The sequence below is a fragment of the Macrobrachium nipponense genome, chromosome 5, assembly GCF_015104395.2.
Source record: "Macrobrachium nipponense isolate FS-2020 chromosome 5, ASM1510439v2, whole genome shotgun sequence".
Lineage (NCBI taxonomy): Eukaryota > Metazoa > Arthropoda > Malacostraca > Decapoda > Palaemonidae > Macrobrachium > Macrobrachium nipponense.
In genome coordinates this window covers 106,320,231-106,342,089 of record NC_061107.1, presented here as the reverse complement: position 1 = coordinate 106,342,089, position 21,859 = coordinate 106,320,231, and the positions used below count along the sequence as shown (strand labels likewise).

At 34.5% G+C, this 21,859-nt stretch overlaps 1 protein-coding gene across 1 annotated transcript in view; it reads left to right on the top strand.

Moving 5' to 3' along the window:
• LOC135215570 (neural cell adhesion molecule 1-A-like) overlaps window positions 1–21,859 on the top strand; it is a 336,733-nt gene that overhangs the window by 298,395 nt on the left and 16,479 nt on the right. The window contains exons 7-10 of the mRNA XM_064250428.1: window positions 11,317–11,447; window positions 12,370–12,529; window positions 14,154–14,305; window positions 16,507–16,648. Coding sequence (XP_064106498.1) covers window positions 11,317–11,447; window positions 12,370–12,529; window positions 14,154–14,305; window positions 16,507–16,648 — 585 coding nt within the window. The remainder of the gene's footprint in view (window positions 1–11,316; window positions 11,448–12,369; window positions 12,530–14,153; window positions 14,306–16,506; window positions 16,649–21,859) is intronic.

Sequence of the window (21,859 nt, the reverse complement as noted above, 5' to 3'; positions counted from 1 at the left end):
TGATCCTGTTGGATGTGTGACCAACCTCAACGCTTTGACACTTCCTTCGTACAAGTTAGATCCAATTTCTTTTCTGCCGTAATGCTTGTTTTAACTAACTCATTCAACACCAATGAGGCTGTTATTGTCTTAGTTCACATCGCATACGTATAAGAACATTTGTGTTTTTCGTCGTTCACAGTAAAACGTTTCTTTTTTATATATACCAAATTAAGATTTAAAAGGTTTGCCATATACACAGTTCTTTCTTCACGTTAGATAACGAGGTTCAATAAGTAAAGTCAAGAATAACTTTGGGCCGTTCCAATACTTGTCCTCTTTTGCCTACAATTCTAACTTGTCAATTTAATAGGTGATCACCAATATCTGTTAGTTTGATGATCTACTCCGAATTCATCGAGACTGGCAGTCTTTAATTACGAATTCAGACTTACGAACTTGGTCATTGTTGCGAACATCTCGCAGTTACATTTTGAATATCATTATTCTCGGGTATTGTGGGCCTTCGATTTCATTGAAATTATATATGTTGGTGTGATTTTGTCCGTGCACCATGCAACTCACATCTAACGTTGCACCTGTTGCAATGTTTTGCTAATATCCATCAAACCCAATTGCTCTTTTGTCTTTGAATCTCTTATTCCTTTCATTTAATCATTCATATGAACTCTACGTTTTCGTTTCATCACAAGACCGTTGCTTCTTGAAAGGATACATTTTCTTTTCTTTTTTTAATCCACTTGTTTTTTCTCTTAGAATTTAGCTTCTTCCTTTTGGATTCAAATAATCATGCACAGACATTAATCTCTTCACTTCATAATAATTCCGATGTGGATTTCCTAAAGTTTTGATCTTATTTTAACCATATAACATCGATTTTTTCATCGATACTTAATTGTTCTTATTTAGACATTTTCCTTTGGTGTTTTATCTCTCTTACATTAATTCTAACATTTCCTTTAAATCGTGTATCCAGCATTGACCTCGTTTTTCTATCCTCTGCATTAATCAGTGATTTTCTCTTTGGATAAATTGACACCGAAATTCAGGAGCTCAAAACATCAAATGTCATAATATGACGGATGATGCAATTCAGACAAAAATGAGCTAAGCTTACTTAATGGAAAGTGATTCAACTGGAGGTAATATTAATAAAAATGAGTGACTGTATTTTGAGCATCACGATCATGCGATGGATGTTTTGGGTAAAAGGTGAACGATCTCCAATTGGAACGATTTTGACGTAAAAATTAATCCCGGACTTGTTGTATCTACCCTGGATATACTACCTGATCGTGGAAAATTAAATTCCCGACATAGTTGTTGTAATCATCACACTGAACTCGCCGACAGTAGGATTCGCCCCGAAATATAATTTATATAAATTATATATATATATAGTATATATATATATATATATATCATATATATATATATGTATATATGAATGTAAATATAAAAACAAATATATATATATAAATATTATATGTATATATATATATAGATATATATATATATATATATATAATATCTATATATATGTATATATATATATATATATATATATATATATAGTATATAATATATATATATATATATTTAAATATATAATATTATAAATGTAATGCATAGTATATACACATTTACACACGAACACACACAAACACACACCTGTGCATATATATAATATATATATATATATATATATATATATATATATATATATATATATATATATATATATATATATACACACGTATATATATGGGTGTGTGTAAAAAGTATTTTAAAGCAGTCTTCTTTTACCCTTGACGTTATTTATGCTCATAGTATGCTCTAGTACAATTAAACGTTCTCATTCTGTTTGTTACCTTCCACTTGACAGAAACGAAAACCCATAAATTAAAGGAATAAATATGAACTATCCATCAAAAATTGTTAAGTAAATAATTAAAAAGGAAAATATTGGCGTTTGTATATAGTATGAAAATAGTGAATTATTTTTTGACGCGCCAATGAATGATTATCATAGATTTGCCTAACAATGCCAGTATAAACAGGGAATAAATATTGATGTCGCTTGATACTAATTTGAAAAATGCGTGAACCTCACAGAAACGCAAAATAGAAATATGCAAAAATTATAAAAAAAAAAGGAACAGATTTGAGGAGACTATTTCAGAGTATAAAGAAAAAAGTTGCTTTTACAAAATGTATCGGGATCAGAATCATACAAATAAAATATGATAATGTAAGAATACAAGAACGCAAAGCTGCGCTGAATATCAGCACGAATAGAAGAGAGTTCAGCAAGTGAGTTGAAAACGACACGACATTTCGAGTTTTTCAATCCTCGGCTGTAAAATTGTGGAATAAACTCTTTGCTGGCATGGAAAGAATCACAGTGCTAAAGGCAGGAAAGGTCAATGTAAAATGTCCACTGTTATGTCTGAGAGGCAAAACTCTTAGTTAACCCCAGCAGGAAACGTGTAAAATCAGTCTTTCGCCATGAAAAAGAAGCAGGCATAACGGAAGGTCTCCACAGCAGTCTCAATAAGCCATGTTAGCACCAAAAGTGTGATCAAAGGAGTAGATTTACTGTAGGTTTAACTCTTCAAGACTGAATATAGTACGTAGATTTTGCCTGCAGTCTCAAATCATGAATCCCATTCTGATTACAGTTTACCCTTTCACCTATTTTGGCTCAGGAAAACTTTGCATTCTTAGGTTCCTAGAAGTTTATATAAGGTTTCGAAAGTCTTCCTTTTACCAATATGTTTATTCACTGGGAAATATCCTCTTCATTTCTCTTGTTTTAGCAGTTGGCACGAAATCGTAGTATTGTAGTCCAAGTCCTGTTCCCTTTTATCATTTATATATATAAAACCCTTCAAGATGAGAGCTCTTTCGGCTCTAGTTTTGCATGCTTCTCCTGTCAACACTTCTCGGTTGCATTTTAAAGGCGGGAAAAACGTGAATACCTAATTACTCGTCATAACATAAAGTATTTTGGAAAAAAAATTGTAGAATATAACAGAGTGAAGATATGTGTCACAAAATTACATATAAAAAAGAAATAAATGGTAATGAGACGAAGTCCAAAGAGAAGCTGAAGGCATGAAGAATGTTTTTCAGTTTGACTGTAGCAGGGACTAATAACTATCATCGTATCCCCTCTGTTAATTCATGATGCGAATCCACTGAGAGAGATGTCGTTATTTGATGATAGCAGGGGTTCTTCATGAATGATATCGGTGCTATTATCGAGAATAAAGCGGACACATTGTGTTGCTATCCTCCAGCAGGAATCCAGCAGTCCGGAATGGCATTAGAAAGGACTTGCAGGCTTTGGGAATTATGTAACAAAACCCTTTGTCATGTAGAACAACATTAACAAGGCCAAACTTTCTACATATCGATTAGTATGCTAATGAAAGCCGACCGCTTATAATACGTACTATTGTGGCCGTGATTAAAGAGTTGTAGGAAGGGTGCTTATTTCAATACTGGATATAGACTTGGTTTTACCAAAGTTTAATAACTTACTCGACTTGTAAATCTCTTAATGGCCTTCTTAACATCTCCGTTATGATGATAACTCTAACATTTTATAAGAAGAGAGTGAATAACTGCAACAAATTCAAATCGTTAAATGATTCCGGAAAATGCCTTCTGGAAGAGAAAAATAAGAATAATGAAATAACAAGAACAACAACTCTCCCCTGACATTTAACCAACAGCTGTGAAAGAGGTCAAGCACATGTCCTTCTAAACATAAATTGCTAAACATATAAGGAAATGCGAAGGTAATCCAAGTTAAAGTCTGGCGAAAAAAGAGCTATTCTGAATAGATCTTGACTATTAGAATCAAGGATGATTAGATAAAGATTTAGGTTAAAGAAAAACATGCTACATGTATGCTTTTGCCCCTGTCAACAAATTAAGCTGTCCAGAAGGATAATACAGTTTAGGAATTAAATATGCAGACCTCACTGAAATGAAAAACTAAAAACAGGAAATGATTGGTAGATGGTGCAGCCTGATATAAATTCTTAAAATGTTAGTTCATTTTTAAGTATCGACTAAACTTAAATAGCAGAACACCTATGGGGTTCAGTTAAAAGCACGCCCCGAGTCTCATTTATAAAATGATAGGCAAAACCACCCTGGATACTCGTAAAACTATTCAGGATTCTTTGGATCTATTCAATATCCCTGTTGTAAAAATATGAAAAGGTAATTTAGTAAGAATTGGCTCAGAATGACAAGTAGCCGATATTGGAATGTAACCCCAAGACTGATTAGCCTATCAATCCAGCAGACGGCGCTCACCTTTACCTTCAGAGTTGGAACATGTTTTGTAAGAATATCTATAACAGAAGGGATAATACGCACACACAGACATACACTCTCCTCCCACACACACATACACACACACACACACACACACACACACATATATATATATATATATATATATATATGCGTGTGTGTGTGTGTGTGTGTGTGTGTGTGTGTGTGAATATGCGCATCTGTGTTTATTTCATGCATCAATGACTTTTTTAAATTGTAATTTTGATTTTAATGTAATTAAAGTTACGATTGAGAGATAAGTATATATTGTATTCACGTTTTCTGCAATCTCTTCGTAATACAAATAGATGTGGGCGTCATGGTGAATCTGTTTAATTAAATTTCAAAAAATGAAGAAAAAGAAGAAGTAGAGAGAGAGAGAGAGAGAGAGAGAGAGAGAGAGAGAGAGAGAGAGAGGCTTTTTACCTGGGTTCTCCAGCCTTGTCGCCCAGACAATATACAAATAATGGACGGAAATTACGAACACCCTGGCGTTTGTCATTTCACACGGTCAGGCGAGCTACTTCTTCCACTCGAGAGGTGATAGCGGCCATAAAACACCTTTTTGGCAGATTCTTGATGCCCCTTCTCCTCCGTTTCTCCCTTTTTATTGACTTTTTATTACGGGGATATTGGCGTTTGTTGACTTGTGGAAGGCATGGTTACATTCATCCTCAAGATTTATTGATGCCTTCGGTTATTTTTTTGGTTATTTAAGGATAGTTTCGTGCGTGTTCCTCACAGAGAGAGAGAGAGAGAGAGAGAGAGAGAGAGAGAGAGAGAGAGAGGAGACGGAGGAAGGGGTGTGGGGGGGGGGCTGTTGGAGTTGATAGAGAGAGAGAGAGAGAGAAGGGGGGGGGGGGGGGGGGGGGGGGGGGGGGGGGGGGGGGAGTATAAGGATGGGGAAGGTACTATATTAGATACACATCAACCGTGCATTTGATGTCTAGGCCAGTCCCTAACGACGCTCCTGATTGGCTGTTGATAAGGCAATCACAGGGCTGGAAACTCTCAGTCTCTCGAGAGAGTTCACATAAGCAGGATATATCTTCCACCTCTCCTGAGGAATACTTTTGAAAGACGTGTCCCTCAGGAGAGGTGGAACACACACCCCGCTTATGTGAACTCTCTCGAGAGACTGAGAGTTTCCAGTCCTGTGATTGCCTTACCAACGGCCAATCAGGAGCGTCGTAAGGGACTGGCCTAGACATCAAATGCATGGTTGATGTGAATCTACTATAGTGCCTTCAGAGCGGGAAGTCATTACTATGAAATGTATTCAGAGGAAATCAGATGTTTTACCGGAATAAAAACTGTATATGAGTATTAATACAAAACCAGAGCGTTGACGTGTAGAGCACTTTCGATACAAGGTGGTGACGAAATGGTCCGACATAAACATAAGAATGTATATTTAATAAACGAGATCGAAGAAAGAATAAAAAAAGGGGGAAAAGTGCGAATAAAGCAAAGTGAGCAGAAAAAAGATATGAATGGAAATAAGAATTCGAGTGAACGACGGACGATGGCTATAATCCCATCCCCTTTAAATTCGGAGACGACTCAGTAATAGCTATTGCGGCTAAGAAAAATTTAATATTATTTTTTTATTTATTTATTATTATTATTTTTTTTTTTTTGCTCTATCACAGTCCTCCAATTCGACTGGGTGGTATTTTTAGTGTGGGGCTCCGGGTTGCATCCTGTTCCTTAGGAGTCCATATTATAATCCATAATAATAATAATAATAATAATAATAATAATAATAATAATAATAATAATAATAATAATCATTTGATTATTATTATTAGTATTATTATTATTATTATTATTATTATTATTATTATTATTATTATTATTATTATTATTATTATTCCAAAAGCCCATTAACCTATTCACAAACTACCGTGATTTTGTAGATGTTAACATGTCGTCTTCCCATATCCAAAACAAAGCTGATGTCAGATTTATCTTATGTTCGTGAAAACGTCATTTCCTTTTACGTCAGAAAGATAAGTCTGAGAACCCGGGATTTATCATTTCAAGTCGATTTAAAACCCATTGTTCCAGGTCCTCCTTGTTCTTCCTCTTTAATCTCTCCCGCTCTCAAGGTTTTTTTTTTTATTTTATTATTTTTTTTCTTTTATCTTGTCTGCATAAGATTTTAGCAGATGCTGTCTTGCTTAGATTTTTCTCGACATGATAACGTGAAGATTCTTTTAAGATCATCAGAGCGCACATTAAAACTGTCCCACACAAATACGTATACACACACAAACAAGCACGTGCATATGTGTGCTTGTATTATACTATATATATATATATATATATATTATATATATATATATATATATATATATGTGTGTGTGTGTGTGTGTGTGTGTGTGTGTGTCTGTGTGTGTGGGTGTATGTATGTGCACGTGTGTGTGTGTGTGGGATTCTGTTTTATTTACACACTGAGGATCTTCGAATAATCTTTAAGTTTTATATATATATACTATATATAATGTGATAACGCAATTTACGTCATGATATACCGGACTTGTGTAAGTCATGTGAAAATGGCCAAGATCTAGAGCCGAAACCGGTCAGGATCTGCGCACGAAGTTTTTTCATTCCCATGAATATGCGATACTGTTTCTTACATTTTTATCTGCTTCTTTTGCTTGCAGCGCCTCTCTCTCTCTCTCTCCTCTCACTTCCTTCTCTCCTCTCTCTCTCTCTCGTCTCTCTCTCTCTCTCCTCTAATATATATAATATATTACTATATATTATATAATATCTATATATAAAAAATGTTTTATATATATATATATATATAATATATTATATATATATATATATATATATATATATATTTATTTATTATAAAGTATGTTTGTGCTCCTACATGTCAGTTCCTTGAGGTGATATATCACATTTTAGTGAACAAAACCACAGATAATGGTCGAAAGAAAGCTATTAGTTTCCTGTACAAGAAATATATATTTTAAACTACAGAAGGATTTTACATCATTGTGGATTGTATCTCCATATATATATATATATATATATATATATATATATATATATATATATATATATATATGTGTGTGTGTGTGTGTGTGTGTGTGTGTGTGTGTGTGTGTGTGTGTTTATAAAACTTCCCCTTATCAAAGTGAAAAAAACCGTTCAAATATTCCCAGTCATTTCTGAAGAGAAAATTATCGTCATTTACGAAAATCATTAAGTGTACAATAGGAGTGAAATTGCAATCAAACAAAAGCAATTCAGGCAGTAATGGAGATGAATTCAGCGTACTTCTCTCTTTTAATTAACATGTTAATGTCTCATCCATCACCAAATGAGATCCGTTTAAAACAGAGCCCATTTAGCTGTCGGTGATATCTTCATAGCGCTCCGGGAACGGTAAGCAGTGGTCATTCTTCCTTCTCTTTGAATCGCGCTCTTTTTTATGTGTTTTCCTTCTCGTTTTTCATGTTCTTTCCCTCATTCTTCTTTTATTGCCTGACTGAGAAGGCGATTTAGAAACATTCAGCGTTAAAGATCTCTCGATTTTTATGGAGCAAGATTTGCAGTGGTCAGTTGTATTCTTGATGGCTCTCTGCAGTGGCTACTAATCCCTCTCATCACGTTAAGTGGAGATACTCATTCATAGTGATGGAAAAAAGATTCTTAGATCTCTCTCTCTCTCTCTCTCTCTCTCTCTCTCTCTCTCTCTCTCTCTCTCTCAGTTTCTCACCGTAGTCATTATGGAGCAATTCTAGTGGTCTCCAACCACCTACTGGGTAAGGAAAGGAACGTTATTGCTTTTTTTTTTTTTTTTAGTTTGGTACCTAGTTATTGGATGGATTTTCTTTCAAAAGGGATAAAGAACAAATGAGAAAAATTTTTTAAAAAATTCTTTGCTATTATTTTTAATTCGGGAAAGCTGCAGTCGCCCTAACAGTCGACAAATTAGAAATTAGTGTATGTCCTAGGAGCGAAGTACACCCCCAAAATCTGTACCTAACATTCGATCATTAAAGAAAAAAAAGAAAAAAAGAAAAAACTTCGAGTTCGATCATAGCTTCTTACCCCTTCCTGCTTAAATCGTTCATCAGATATATCTCCTGCTACCTCTATTACCCCCCCCCCCCCCCCAGCAATAACACACTTTCTCTATCTTTTGCCCTTTCTGCTTCTCTTTCGTACGTCGTAAATTGCGGCAAGATATACGAAAAGAGGCTTCAATAAGCATGATCTATATTTCTTGATAGAGAGGAGTACAGACGGTAGGAAAGGTCGGGCGCCTAATAAAACGTTCTCAAAAGTCATATTACTTTTCTTTAAAGAAAACTATCGAGATGGCTGTTTGTCTGTCTGTCCGCACTTTTTTCTGTCCGCCCTGAAACCTTTAAAACTATTGAGGCTAGAGGGCTGCAAATTGGTATGTTGATCATCCCACCCTCCAATCATCAAACATAACAAATTGCAGCCCTCTAACTTCATTACTTTTTTTTCTTTTTATTTAAGGTTAAAGTTAGTCATATTCGTGCGTCTGGCACCACTACAGGTACCAAGAACACAGGCCACTAACGGGCCGTGACTGAAAGTTACGTGGGCCGCGCCTGAGATTTTCATAGGCAGTGGATAAAGTTTTTTTACAGCATTATACGTTGTGCAGAAAACTCGATTGAGTCGAAGAAACTTTGGTGCATTTTTTACTTGGTTTCTATACTGACTTTATAATGACGCATCTGTTCGTAAGTGGTCTGGTTCGCGATGAAATCCCAATATTAACGTTGTTAATATTGGCGGACAGATAGGAGAAAGTATTATGTAAAGAATATATCAAAGAACGATGAAAAAATAAGGCATGCATTAGAGTAATACAGTGAATCATATTGACTATGAGCATCAGTTGTAAATCGGGAAACTCAAACAATTTCACATATGAGACACATGTATATCTCATCAGTCTCTTCTTAAAATGGCCTCTCCCCCAAAAATATTTTGAAAGGACTCAGGGTTATCTGGAGAGCCATCCGTCTTACAAAAATTCAAGTCTTTCATTCTTGTGTGTTTAAATAATGTTCCTCTCGGTGGTATTCGGCAGCTGACTTGAGTCTTAAGTTTGCGGACAAAAATCTTGAGTTCTAACAAGATCCTTCATCTTGATTTTAGCTCACCGTGCAAGCTGTATAGCATATTCAATAGTTATGATCATCCTTTGTGTTTAGATCTTTCATGAACTATCATCTACCACGTAGAATCAGGTGTGCAGCGAATTCTATGCCTCCTTAGAGGTTCAATAGTACACATTTTTATAGACGTTTTACATCTACATCTGCTGTGGCCATAATGTTGACAAGTTCGAACTTCAAGTTTTCGTACTTGATGCAAATCTGTATTGTATGTCCCATATTGATTTTACTTTGCAGTTTTGCTTATTTACTGTTAAATTATATTTCATTATTTATTCATTTATCATATTCTTTTTTATTGCTATTTTCCTTTCATATATCATATTTTTTTCCCTATTCCCTTCTCTATACTAGGCTGGTCTGTTTTTGTGATTCTTGGGCTTGAAGCATTCCACCTTCCCAACTAGCGTCGCTTCTTAGCTTGCAATGTATTAATAATAATAATGAAAATTTTTAACACTAGAAACTCTCGATTTAGCAACAAAAGATGTTCCTCTCTGCTTTCAAACTGCGTCCTCTAAAGTTAACAACAACTGAGGTCAAATGTAAAAATTATGCAGGGCATCATAATAACTAATTCTGTCTGACTGACTGTCTCTGCATTAGTGTGCCTGTCACCATTTATATAAAAGAAATGTGCACGCACACATCTCTCTCTCTCTCTCTCTCTCTCTCTCTCTCTCTCTCTCTCTCTCTCTCTCTCTATATATATATATATATATATATATTATATATATATATATGTATATATATGTGTGCGTGTGTATGTGTGTGAATGTGTGTGTGAGTGTGTTTGTGCGTGTGTGTGTGTGTGTGTATGTGTGGGTGCGTGTGTGTTGTTGATGCTGGGAACTACTACGCATTATCAAAAGTATTTTCCATTTTTCGTCCGTGAACTGCCGTTTATGACATCTAAAAACAGGATGAATACTGACAGTTACATTCAGTTACAAACGAATGATGAGGCTGTGGAGTTTATATGTTTCTGGAAATGCAGTTTTCACGGCGGTAAAATACAGAGGATGTTTGAACAACTGAGAAACTGAAACAAATGTTTTTGAAAATACGAAGCAAATCAGAGGGGAGTCCTGGAAGAAACCCACGATGAGCTTCCTCTTCTGCTCCATCATTACCTCAGTGATGGCTGCTGAACAATGTTTCGTAGTTCCGCACATTCGCAACAATTGATTTAGTTCCCTCAACATTTCTCTCCCCGACACGCGTGTATTTTTGTGCGAGAATAATTGTATACCATATCGGTAAATTAATTGAAAGAATATTTCCCACAATCCAAGTTTTCTATTATTGTATTTGCGTACCTGTATCGTATTGAAATTTCTTCATTCCTGCCACTAGCGGATTCGTGGGGGGAGGGGAGAGGGGGTGGGGACCACGTGCCTCCTTTGAAAAATAATGACAAAATAATAATGCTGAAGATTTAGATAATAATAACATAACTGAGAAATATAAAAATGGGGAAAAAATTATTGTAGAAATCATAAAATTTTCAAAATGCACCAAGTACTCTCTATGCCTATTATCCGTTACAAAACCTGGATATATGTAACGATTATAATCGATAAACAGGATGATAACAGGAACGTAAATCGTGCCAAGGTCTAGATTCGTGCCGCAAAATGAGAACGATGTTTTGAAACTCGCCAGTGAGGTTCTTGCATGCCCTCAGAACTCCAATCGAAGCAGAGTATTGTCTTATTAGCATCCAACGTCAGAGTGTAATATGAAAAAAACTTACTCTTCTCTTGTTCCTTTCCAGATGTGCCCATAACAAAGATACGTCCAGGACGCTCTCTGAACCTAAGCAATATCGAAGAAGGCGACGACGTCTATTTTGAATGTTCCATAGAGGCCAACCCTTGGGTGTACAAAATCGTCTGGCTGCACGAGGTAAATTATTCAGAATGTGTAAGGTGTCGTTGGGGAGGGGTGGCGGGACTTGCTTATTGAGAATCAAGTTATACGGCTAAACCTAAATTATATCTTCTTGGTATCATACAAATGACCTTGAATCACATCATTTTCGATTAAGCGATCATTTTTTCACAGTGTTCCATATGTTTAAATAACTCACTGCTATGTCTTCCAAATCACCCTCCACAAAAATCGACAAGAATAGAACATAGAACGAGTACCACAATCGTTACTTTACCTAAATCTATATTTAACAATCCTGGATTGTTAAGAGTCAAGATCCATTCAGATTAGTTATTTTCATCCTGTCTTTAACTTGGATTACTTTCGCAATTCCTGATATGTTTAGTAATTTAACCTTAGAGATTTAGTCATTTAGCCTTACATTTTTAGTCATTTGGCGTTATATGTTAAGTAGTTTAGGTTTATGTGTTTAATGATATAACCTTATGTGCTTGACAATTTAGGCTGATATGTTTAGTCATGTAGCCTATATGTTTAGTAATTTAACCTTATACGTTTAGCAATTTAGCCTGATATTTAGTCATTTAGCTTTATATGTTTAGTCAGTTAACCTTTTACGTTTGGTAATTTAGCCTTATATTTTTAGTTATTTAACCTTATACATTCAGTAGTTTAACCTGATATGTTTAGTCATCGAGCCTTATATGTTTAATAATTGAGGCTGATATGTTTAGTCATTTAGCCTTATACGTTTAACAATTTAGCCTTATATGTTTAGTCATTTAGCCTTATACGTTTAGTAATTTAGCCTTACATGTTTAGTCACTTGAATTTTTACGTTTAGTCCTAATCATTTAAGTTCTGGAGGAGGTGTGTTTGACTTCTTTCACATCAGCTTATCATTTACTTCTTGTATCTCCTCCAAATGCTCCAGGGCAACGAACTCCACCACAACGTGTCGGCTGGCGTCATCATCAGCAACCAGAGCCTGGTTCTTCAGCGAGTGGCCAGGACGGCCTCTGGCAACTACTTCTGCGTCGCCTCCAACATCGAAGGGGACGGCACCTCCAACGCCGTCATGTTAAAAGTCAAGTGTAAGTATTTGCTCTGCTAGAGGATGGCAGCATTTTGTCAATATTTGTCGAAGCGTATTGTACGGTCTGGCACTATGTTTGCTGTCCTTGGGGAGGGGAGTTTAACTTAGTTTTGAGACGAATTAAGCCTGGAAGAATAATCCTTTTTTACTTCTTTATAGTATTATGTGTATATATTTATATATATATATATATATATATATATATATATATATATATATATATATATTACACGTATATGACTATAAATATAGATATGTAAATATCGATAATATATGTTAGTAAATATATATATATTATATAGTATATATCTATATATATATACAGATATGACTACTATATATATATTATATATATATATTTAAATATACACACGATTTTCCAAGGTTGACATAATGTTTATCTGGAACGCAGTACTTTTATAAAAGGCAACCTTTTTAATATATATTTGTTTATATGTACTTTACTACCTTGATGTAATCGGTATAATCCCTTTACATATAATTACTATAATTATGGTTTAAGCAATTCGGCTGTAGAAGTTATATGTAAGTGCATGTGCATCTACCACGTACCTGACAGATTTCTCTATCATATTCTCTCATTTCTGTCAGTTATGTGTTGCCTTTCTTACATCTCATAACAGAGACAATTATGCGTTCCATAACTAGCAATACTTCACATTTAAATAGAGTTATGTTTTTTTTTTTCATTTTGCAAATATTACATTCATTGAGAGATGATTGATGCTTCCCCCAATTCAGTATCTTGTATAGAATCCATAACCCAATATGACCTACAAATCTCTCTCTCTCTCTCTCTCTCTCTCTCTCTCTCTAACTGATATTATGTGGCTCTCCCTTTTCCCACTGAACGCACAATTACTTGACCAATATCAAATCCGATTACTTGAGAGAGCATCCACTGTTCGTTTGTGTTAGTATTTCATTTTAGTAAAAAACAATCTTAATTGTAAATAATATTTCTTAATGTCACGATGCCTTCCCTTATTCACTTCAAAATTCGTAAATGAAATAATCAGCCATCAGATTCTTTTTATTTATCAAACGCTCAAAGCCGATTTCCGATTTCACTTTAGCGTTCTACGATATGCTCTTCAAGGTGACCTTTCTTCAGCTAGGAGACAAGACAAGAGAATAAAAGAAAAGAAATGACCACATTTTCATCTCTGGCAAGGAGCCAATAGTGTTCTTTCCTCGGGGGTTGAAGATGATATAGCTAGGTTTTCAGCCAGAAGTGATTCCCCAACCCCATTTCTTCTCGTTTTGAAATTCAAAATCCATTTCTCCTGTGGTCCAAATGGCACGCAGCTTACAAGTAAGACGTTTGATAGCTTTAGTAAAACTCGTGAACTCGCAATTTCGCCCAAAACAAAAGTGTCTCTTTAGTTGGAGTGGAACGAGGACAAAAACCTACGAACGCCTGGAGCCTTCATATTAGATTCTGAGAGAAATGGGGCGTTGCTGAGAAAATAGAGGAAGCACAGCTATAGCTGAATTTTTTAATCAAAGCTTGACGTTTAAAACTACTATGCAGTCATCTCCAGAGTTGTTTAGTGAGAAGAAATAATGTCATATATCTCTCCTTCTGCTTCATAAAATAGATACTCCGGTGTGTCGTCCGGGACAGCTAGTGTACCACGGAGCTGCCAGATATGAGCAGGTGAACATCCCCTGTCACTTGGAGGCTCATCCGAAGCCGACGGCTTTCACCTGGACATTCAACAACAGTGGGGAAAGCGTCGACATTCCACAGGTAAATGCTGGTAAACAGTTTTTAGATTTGAGGCTGCTGCTTTCTTTTACATTGTCGCGCATTTCTATTGCCACTTTAAAAAAGATGAATTTTGGATATAGAGTTCAGGTGTGGAAAAACCTCAGCAGCGCGTCTGATCCCTTACAAGTACTGCACCATTCATCTCCACTGCTGACACTCTCTCCCAGTGGGCATCAAGGTCCTTCCTTTGTATTAAACTATCACAATTATCTGGGTTCTTACCAGGTCACCCTCCTACCGTAAATGATGTATACATTTTTTTGAGCTTTTGCTTTCAAATGACACAAGCATCTCTAAACACTGTGATATAGCCCATCTCCTGGCTTTAACTTTTTAACGCTTCAGTGCGTCTCTGCATTTCTCACTCTCATTTCTTCTTATGTAAAATATGCAACGCAATTTCATTACTCAATAGACTGCACCATTTTTATTTATGTCATATTCAATATAGAAACTTCACTTCCATGAAAGAATACTGGCGGGAACTTACCCCTTTATAAAACTCCTGCTGTCATCCATGGTTCAACTATTCTGCGACTCTCTCTTTCTCTCATCCTGCCGTCAGGTGTCATATTTACACCCAAATTCCATCCTCCATAGTAGCATTCATTGCTCTGTCTTCCTAGTTTCCTTTTACCCTCATAGCCTTACTCTTGAGCACATTTATTCTCAAAATTCTCCACTTTGGAAAACCAGATTTTTCCTGATTTCTACAGTTTTTCTTTACTACCCATACTCTCTATCTGTAAATATCAGTCATTTCATATACTTTCGTTCATGGTTCATTCAGTTATCCCATAACTTAGCCCTTATGTGTAGTGCACTTTTCTCTGACTTCTTGAACTGCCATAAAAAAAAAAAAAAACGCTTGTCCAAGACCAATCACTATCCTGTCTTCCTACGTCAAAGGACATTTTGCTTTTATCATGAAACTCTCAAGCGCTATCAAAAATTATCTTCTGTACTTTCCTACGCTTTGACTAGGTCCCTTTATGGCACATACAGCTTTATCCGTTTTGTTTCAGTAACCAGTCAGTCCACTCGCCCGGACCTTTGCCTCTTACATTCCATATATATAAATCCATTAGTCATTTGTCTTCGTTTTTCAACGAAAATCCTGTCAAAACCCTTCCTTAGTACATTAAGTAAAGTTATTCACTGTAAATCTTAAACACCGATATCCCCTTTTACCTTGATATTTCTATTATCCAGACATACTTTACAAATAATGTGGGAGTCAGGTAATTCATTAGTGCGAACTTTACCGAAAATCTCACTTTCAATCTCTACTTTTCTCTTTCCATTCTTGTGCCCCTTCATTGCCCTATTTATGTCCGATATAGTCATTTCACAAACGTCCTCAAAATGACGATAACCCACTATTTGCTTATCACCTAAGTCTAACTTTCTTCTGTCCTCCACTTTCAGAAAGTCACCAAATCCTATGACTAAATTTACTTCTGATAAAATTTCATTTTCCAAAATTTATTTCAGTCTACGATCCATTGCATTCACGAATCTTTCCCTTTGCATTCACTGCGTCGTGTATCGTCCTTATGTTCTTTTGGTCGGCTCCTCTAACTTTTTATCACTTGTCTTCTTTTTCTTAATTACATCCTCATTCACAACCTTATTCCTCCTCCTTCACAACTGTTCAAGACCTTCTCTTTCGCCAGAGTATTTATTACACCCAAAAACTCGCCGCAGTTTCTTCCACCACTAAACCTCCTATTTTCTAATACCAACATTTCTCGTTGTTATTAGATTTTAAGCAACGTTTTCTATAGTATGTAATGTGTATGCGTGTATGTATATACGATAGAGAAATGAATGAAAAATATAAGGACAGGTTTGCCAATGTATGTATATATATATACACACACATATATACTCGTACACTATATATATATATATATATATATATATATAATATAATATATATATATGTGTGTGTGTATATATATATATATATATATATATATATATATATATAATATATATATATATTGCATATATACATACATTATCAAACTTGTCCTTATATTTTTCATTCATTCAGTGACGTATATATCGAATTTAAACCCTCATTTCTCTATCGTATAAACATAGTACATGCATACACATCAGAGATAGCGATGACTTTACCTACTTGAAATCATGGGCGAATTCCCTCTTTTCAGAGTCACATCCAGTCGTCTGGGACCTATTCGACCGTCAGCTACACACCAAACACAGAACTCGACTACGGAACCTTGCTTTGCTGGGGAACCAACGCGGTTGGTAAACAAAAACATCCCTGTGTCTTCCACGTATTTCCGGCAGGTGAGGCAGCATGTTACATTCTATTTACAAATTGTCAATTCAATTGCTATTGTATGCACTAGATCGCTACAATGGTAAATTTCATTAGACAAAAAATTTCTCTCGCTCTCTCTCTCTCTCTCTCTCTCTCTCTCTCTCTCTCTCTGTCTCGAGTAAACACATTTCAAAGGAAAATCTCTGTCCTATTGTTTTACGTTTCAATCATATTTATATTTATTTTCTAGGGGTCAATTTCAACTTTTTTCCCGGGAGATTACCTTTTTTGACCACTCAGTTATTATTATTATTATTATTATTATTATTATTATTATTATTATTATTATTCAGACGATGAACCCTGTTCATATGAAACAAGCCCACCAAAGGGGCCACTGACTGAAATTCAATCTTCCAAAGGAGGAAGTAAGAGGAGGTAAAGGGAAATGCAGGAAGAGGAGATCCCATATCTTATATTTATTAAAAAAATAAGTTAATAATTAGGTAAAAAGATAACAGAAATAAAATTCCAGTATTTTCTTAAACGTCGCTGGACACGAATCAAGTATTCACAGATAACTTACTATACCCTCAAATCTTGGCCATATTACTATACTCTGTTTTTTTCCATCTGTCCATCCGCCTGTGGTGTTTGCGTATGGTAACACTGCGTCCCGGGCTTTAGATAGTTACATTCAGCTTACATTCAACAATAATAACAATATCCTATTTCGAATATTAACGGTGTAATTCGCATACAGTAAATTATTAAAACACTTTTCAGTTGCAAATGTACACCCAGATATCCTTTTATTTACCTAAAACTTACACATAGCGTAACTATTTAAAGCCCGGGACGCAGTGTTACCATACAAAAAACACCACAGGCGGATGGACAGATGGAAAAAAACAGAGTATAGTAATATGGCCAAGATTTGAGGGTCTTGTTCCTAAGAGGACTGACCTTATGCATTAATGCATAATTTAAGATTCAAGTGATTCAAACAGATGGGCGCAATATTTTTCATCAGTTCAAAGTAACAAAGCTCCAGCTTATTTCGAGCAACTGTTACAATCCATTTAAAAGAAACATACTAACATTTTGGAAATGTAACTATTGGTAACTGTCATTACTTTATAAGAATTCTTATAATAAATTGTGAATTGAATTAGCCATTAGAATGGATGATATAGAATATTTTAAAAAATCTAAAAACTTACCAGGTTTAAAGAACTAATGTCAATCTAACTATTCACTGTTTTCACAGTTTTCTCTCCCCATATCCAGGTTTTTGAAGGATAGTATGTTACAAGCCCTTTTCTGTAATTACAGTATATTTGATTGAACATATATAGATATATATATATATATATATATATATATATATATATATATATATATATGTAATGTATACATAGCTATATATAGGAGTATACTATATATATATATTATACACACATATATATATATAATATACATATATATATATATATATATATATATATATATATATATATATGTGTGTGTGTGTGTGTGTGTGTGTGTATATATAGTAACATTGTCTGTTTTCTATAAGTAAACAGATAATGTTCGCTATATAATGATACTCTGATAAATATTAGGATCTTCATACGAATGTTTATGCGTACATAAATATTCACAACCAACAAACCCACACACCACCACATGCACACACACACACACATATATTTATATTATATATCTATTATATATATATATATATATATATATATTATTAATTATTATATGTTAATGTGTATTATATATATATTATAATTATATATATCTATATATATAATGTATATATATATATATAACTATATATATATATTATATATATATATATTATTTTATTTGGGATGGACTGATTGTAAAGATAGATAAGATAGGTTCTGCGTTTGTGTGTTGTTCTATTCAGGAATATGGTCCACTACATTTTTTATAATGAAGATCGGGATATTTAAGTGCATATATATATATATGTATATATATATATATTATATATATATATATATATATTGCAAAAAACCTTTATATATATATATATATATATATATATATATATATATATATATATATATATATATATATATGATAATGACACTAACATTCAGATCAATCGAACTAAAAAGTAATTCTAGTTCTCATGGCGAAAATGAAAGGACTCGTTCAAATGGTTCGATTGTCAAATGCAAATTAGTTTCAAAGAATATGTGGTGAGAGGCTGAGTTTTTCCAAACTTTGATGCAGCCCCTTCCAGTTCGTGTCCCGACCTAAAGGCTGTTTGAATCATGTTTGCTTTCTTCACCGCAAACATAATTTCTTAGTTTAACCGAGTGATTTTTATTATTATGACCTATCCATTGAAGAACTCATGCGAATACAGCTCAGTACAGAATCAGGATTCCTATCTTCTCTGAATCATGAATAAGGGGTTGAAGAAATAAATAAATAGTTGTAAAAAATAATGATATACATGATCATGCAAATTTACAATGCCACCATTCAAATAATTACTGTATTTTCGGCCCCGTAGACACCCTGACTACGAGGACACGCTAGTAAAAGTTTGAAAACGAAAATAACATGGCAGGCATTCGTAAGTTGATAGTTTAGATTTTGTTGGGGAGTGTGCACATTCGACTGTTTTAGTGCAGTTGAAAAAGTAAGTTGTTCTAAAAGTAATGGAAGACAAGGATAACTAATTGATAGTGATTTTAGAGTTGTGCCATGGAATTACACATAACAATGAAATACAGTGCTGGACACATGATGCTTGTGGGGAATATCTCAAATGTTATGACTGCATTATCATGTAAGTAGTCATTGTGTTTGCTTGACAGTCTTGCAAATGAAAGGTTTGAAAGTCATTATTATCTGGGAACAGCCTTGCAAATCAGGAAATTTTAGAGGTAAGATAGAGAAGAAATAAGAAAATAAAAACAAAAATAAAAACAAAAATAAAAATTAAAAAAAGGAGACAATCGTATTGAAATCTTTTACCACTAGAATTTCCATCGGGGCGAATACAGAAAAATTTCCATTTCCTGCCCAGGAAAGTTCTGCACAATAAATAGGGAGACTACTGTAGACAGACCAATGCTTTAATTGAAGATGTAATGGAGGTCAGTGTTCTAGAGGTGGTTGGTTAATTTGTCCCTGGATGGCAGGTGACCAGCAGTTGTTCATATAACGCTTAATATACCAACAGATACTGTATATTTTTGCAATTATTATATTTTCGATTTGTAAAGACTTTCTTCATCTGTTCTTGTGGTGGTAGTTCATGCTAAGTCAAGAAATTTCAGGTGGAAGATAGCGTAAGGATATGGGATTGTAGTGCATTGAGTCTTACGAATAAAAAATAGTGTAACGAGATGTCCAGAATAAATAACGGAATCTATAAAAATAACCATATGAGTTTTAAAAGTTTGAAAATTCCTCCCTTACAATGGCTTTGCAATTTCCCACGAGCAATGTAAAGAACTATATAACCAACGTTCCATAAGGAAATCTACTGATACGAAAGTACAAATAATCTTTGATATGTTTCAGCTGAGAATCAGTCTAAGAAAAAAAGTTTAATCTTAACAAATCAATGCAGCCAATATGAGTACTGCAAAATCTTGCCTCGTTTGAGGTTCTCTTTCCTTGCAACTTGGTAACGAGAGCATCTAATGAATTACAGCCTTTCCTTTTAATTATTTACATCTGGTTTAATGCCTGCAATGTTACCAAAAAATATCTCTCTAAAGCTTTTGGTAAAAGACGATTTACATAAATCCAGCTCTGTTAAACCCTGACACTTTCACAGTGTAGACGACTGACTTTTTAAAAATTCTAAAAACAGGAACTGGTAGGTATTGTACATATTATGCGAGCTCTACTAAGCTAATTCTCATGCATAGCAAAATTACTTTTAATGTCACAGTTCAGCACATTTTTCAAGGACGCAGTGGCATTTACGTACTGCGATACGTCATCAGTTCTTGTAATAATGATTCGTAAACATCTTGACGTATATTTGTTGCAGAGGATGATTTCATAACCATTCTTTTGCATGATTATCACCAATTTAAAGAGGGGAATATATAATTATAGGTTTTTTTATCATTGGATCCCGTTATCTTACGTAAATTGTCATAACATTTCAATTCAATACGTAGATGGCAAAAAGTGACCAGTAGATTCCATATTACATATCCAAATTCACACTTTCCAAATATTGATACGCTTACCTTTTTAGCTGTTATTAAACACTAATTGTGATCTCGTACTACGTTCGCGACCCAGCTGCAAATGAACACTAATTGTGACTCGTACTACGTTCCCCACCCAGCTGCAAATGGCGCCGGCCAATTGACACTTCTGATGAAAATACTGTGGTTGGTACTTATAGTCGATACTGACCACTGATAATGAGAGTGAAAGCGAGAGGATGGTTTGCGTTAGCCTAGCAAAATTATCGTGAAATGTTTGTATGAAAAATGGAACTAATTTATAGCCCAAAGAAGGCAGTTGACAACCGAGATGAAAGTGAATAAGGTAAAGAATTGTGGGGTCAAATGAAGAGCTGAATAATAAGTATGTTATTTCATGGATTATACAAATGAAATACGACTTAATGTGACAAAGGGATATTAGCCATGAGGATTAGTTGCAAAATTATACAATATCAAAGAGGATTACTGGATAGCAAACAAGGTAGCATAATTGAAATGACGAAAATTAAATACACTTAGGGATTAAAAAATGCATGATTCAATCAATGAAAGAAGGAAAGTTCATCTTCCAGACAACCTGAAGGACAAGTGCAACGGAAAAACATTTTTCAAAGGATTTCTTCGTTTCGCATTAGGAATCGGCGGATAATTCGTGTGACTGTTATGATGGATTATGATTCCTTGTTTGATTTTTTTCTCTCTAATTTCTGAAGCCTCGTTCTTATAAGACAAAAACATTTTGTAAGAATAAAATTTCAGAGCATTTGTGATGACGACATCGGTTCTTGGTATGAGTTGCTTATATAAAAAAAGCTCTAATACATTTTGATTTTGAAACTATATGGACGAGGGCGGCAGGCAAAGGCAATGCATTTAATATAGACCTCAAGTGAACTGCAATTGGTAGTAATTAAATTTCAATATGAATCTGTGCCTTTTTTTTTTATTAGCAGCGCCATCAAATGAATCAATTGGGAGATTGGAATACTT